A 1659-nucleotide genomic window follows, 5' to 3' on the forward strand; every position below is an offset into this window, starting at 1 on the left:
TCTTCCACTTTTGAAGCACCGCCACCACTCAAAAGATTGCATACAACCCATTGCCTCAGAGCCAGAAGCTTGCCAAAGCATGCTCAATATCTTTGTAGCAAACTTCCCAAGTTTCCAGCATAGAAAGCAGACATGAAATGATGATGATGATGGTGATATAGATATTTATATGATATACACACACACACACACACACGCATGCACGCGCGCGCGCACACACACACACATACACACACACACACACACACACACACACACACACACACACACACAAAACTTTTTTCCATTACTGTTTGAGGTATTCTTGGTCTGTGTGTGTGTAGGAAGTGTAACAATGCCTGGTTGTGGAATAAGAAAAGAAAAAATTGATGGTGAGTGCCAAAAACATATAAAGTCTGGAAAAGAGAGAGAATTTAGCTTGGTTTACTGAATGAAGAAGATTCACAGCTTATGAGATAAAATTCAATGTCTGTGAGTTAATTAAGAATGCAACCAAGCATGAAAAGTATGGAGTGATACTGCTGTAATGGATGTGTGTATTGTTGTGGATCTGTGAAGAGGAATGGATTGTGATTGGAAGATGAAGAATATGTCTTTTAGTTGGGGATGTTATGTCTCAAGACTGAAAGTAAAACTAGCCACCAGAAAACTTGCGAGATTCTGAGGTTAGATGGTACTTTGTTTAAAAGATATGTGATAACACAATGCTTGACTAAACTGTGTTGCTGATTCTGGTCAAAGAATTCTACAGAAACACCTCAAAAAGAACATAAATCATGAACGATCCAGGTGAAACAAAAATCCAAATGACATCCAATTTTTATCTGGTGTTGTTTAACCCTGAGACAACCCTGATTGAGAAAACATATAATGAGTAGTATTTCAGCCATGACCATCCTGTACATTTCTATATTTTTGACCAGTTTGTTCAATGTATTCTTCCTTTTTTAAACCTTTCATTACCATATTTAATTTGAGATGCTCTGTTTCTTTCAGTTAATTTTAGATATAACAAAGAATTTAGTAAAAGAACTTAGTTATCATTAAGTTTATGTTAGGAACATAAATTGTGACTAAGGTTTGGTGGAAGATTTTAAGGCAGAACTTTTGAAAACAAGACATTCGTACTACAGAGCCAGAGGTGGTTTCAGCCGGGTTGGTATCAAAAGGGTTAAATTGATCAGCTGCTGTTCTTTCTAGCAAATTAAGGTTTCATCATTGTGATGGCGGTGTTACTGAAGAAGGTGTTTTTTCTTGTTTTTTTATGTTTTTTTATAGGTACAAGATCTAAAAAAAGGGGTTTGGAAGAAAGTGGAGCTTGTGCCAACTATGTAGAGACAGAACAGGTTAGTGACATTTAGTGTTTCTATTTTCATCTATCTTCATTTGCCTGTTTGTCTGTCTGTCTGGTAATCTGTCTGTCTGTTTGTCTGTCTATCTATTTATCCGTCTGTCTGTCGATTTATATATCAAACCTGAAAGGATGAAAGACAAAGTTGACTTCAATGGAAAATTGAGTGTACAGAGCCTGAATGAATACCAAATACATTCATACATGTGTGTATATGTACATATGTGCATGTATATGTACATACATACATACATATATATATATATATTTATATATATATATATATATATATATATATATATATATAT

At 34.8% G+C, this 1659-nt stretch overlaps 1 protein-coding gene across 2 annotated transcripts in view; it reads left to right on the forward strand.

Moving 5' to 3' along the window:
* Positions 1-1659, forward strand: part of LOC106880957 (phosphatidylinositide phosphatase SAC2) — a 538096-nt gene that overhangs the window by 156391 nt on the left and 380046 nt on the right. For both annotated transcript variants that reach the window (XM_052975697.1, XM_052975698.1), the window contains one exon: positions 1279-1346. In XM_052975697.1, the coding sequence (XP_052831657.1) occupies positions 1279-1346 (68 nt within the window). The remainder of the gene's footprint in view (positions 1-1278; positions 1347-1659) is intronic.

This window comes from Octopus bimaculoides, chromosome 22 (genome assembly GCF_001194135.2).
Source record: "Octopus bimaculoides isolate UCB-OBI-ISO-001 chromosome 22, ASM119413v2, whole genome shotgun sequence".
Taxonomy (NCBI): Eukaryota; Metazoa; Mollusca; class Cephalopoda; order Octopoda; family Octopodidae; genus Octopus; species Octopus bimaculoides.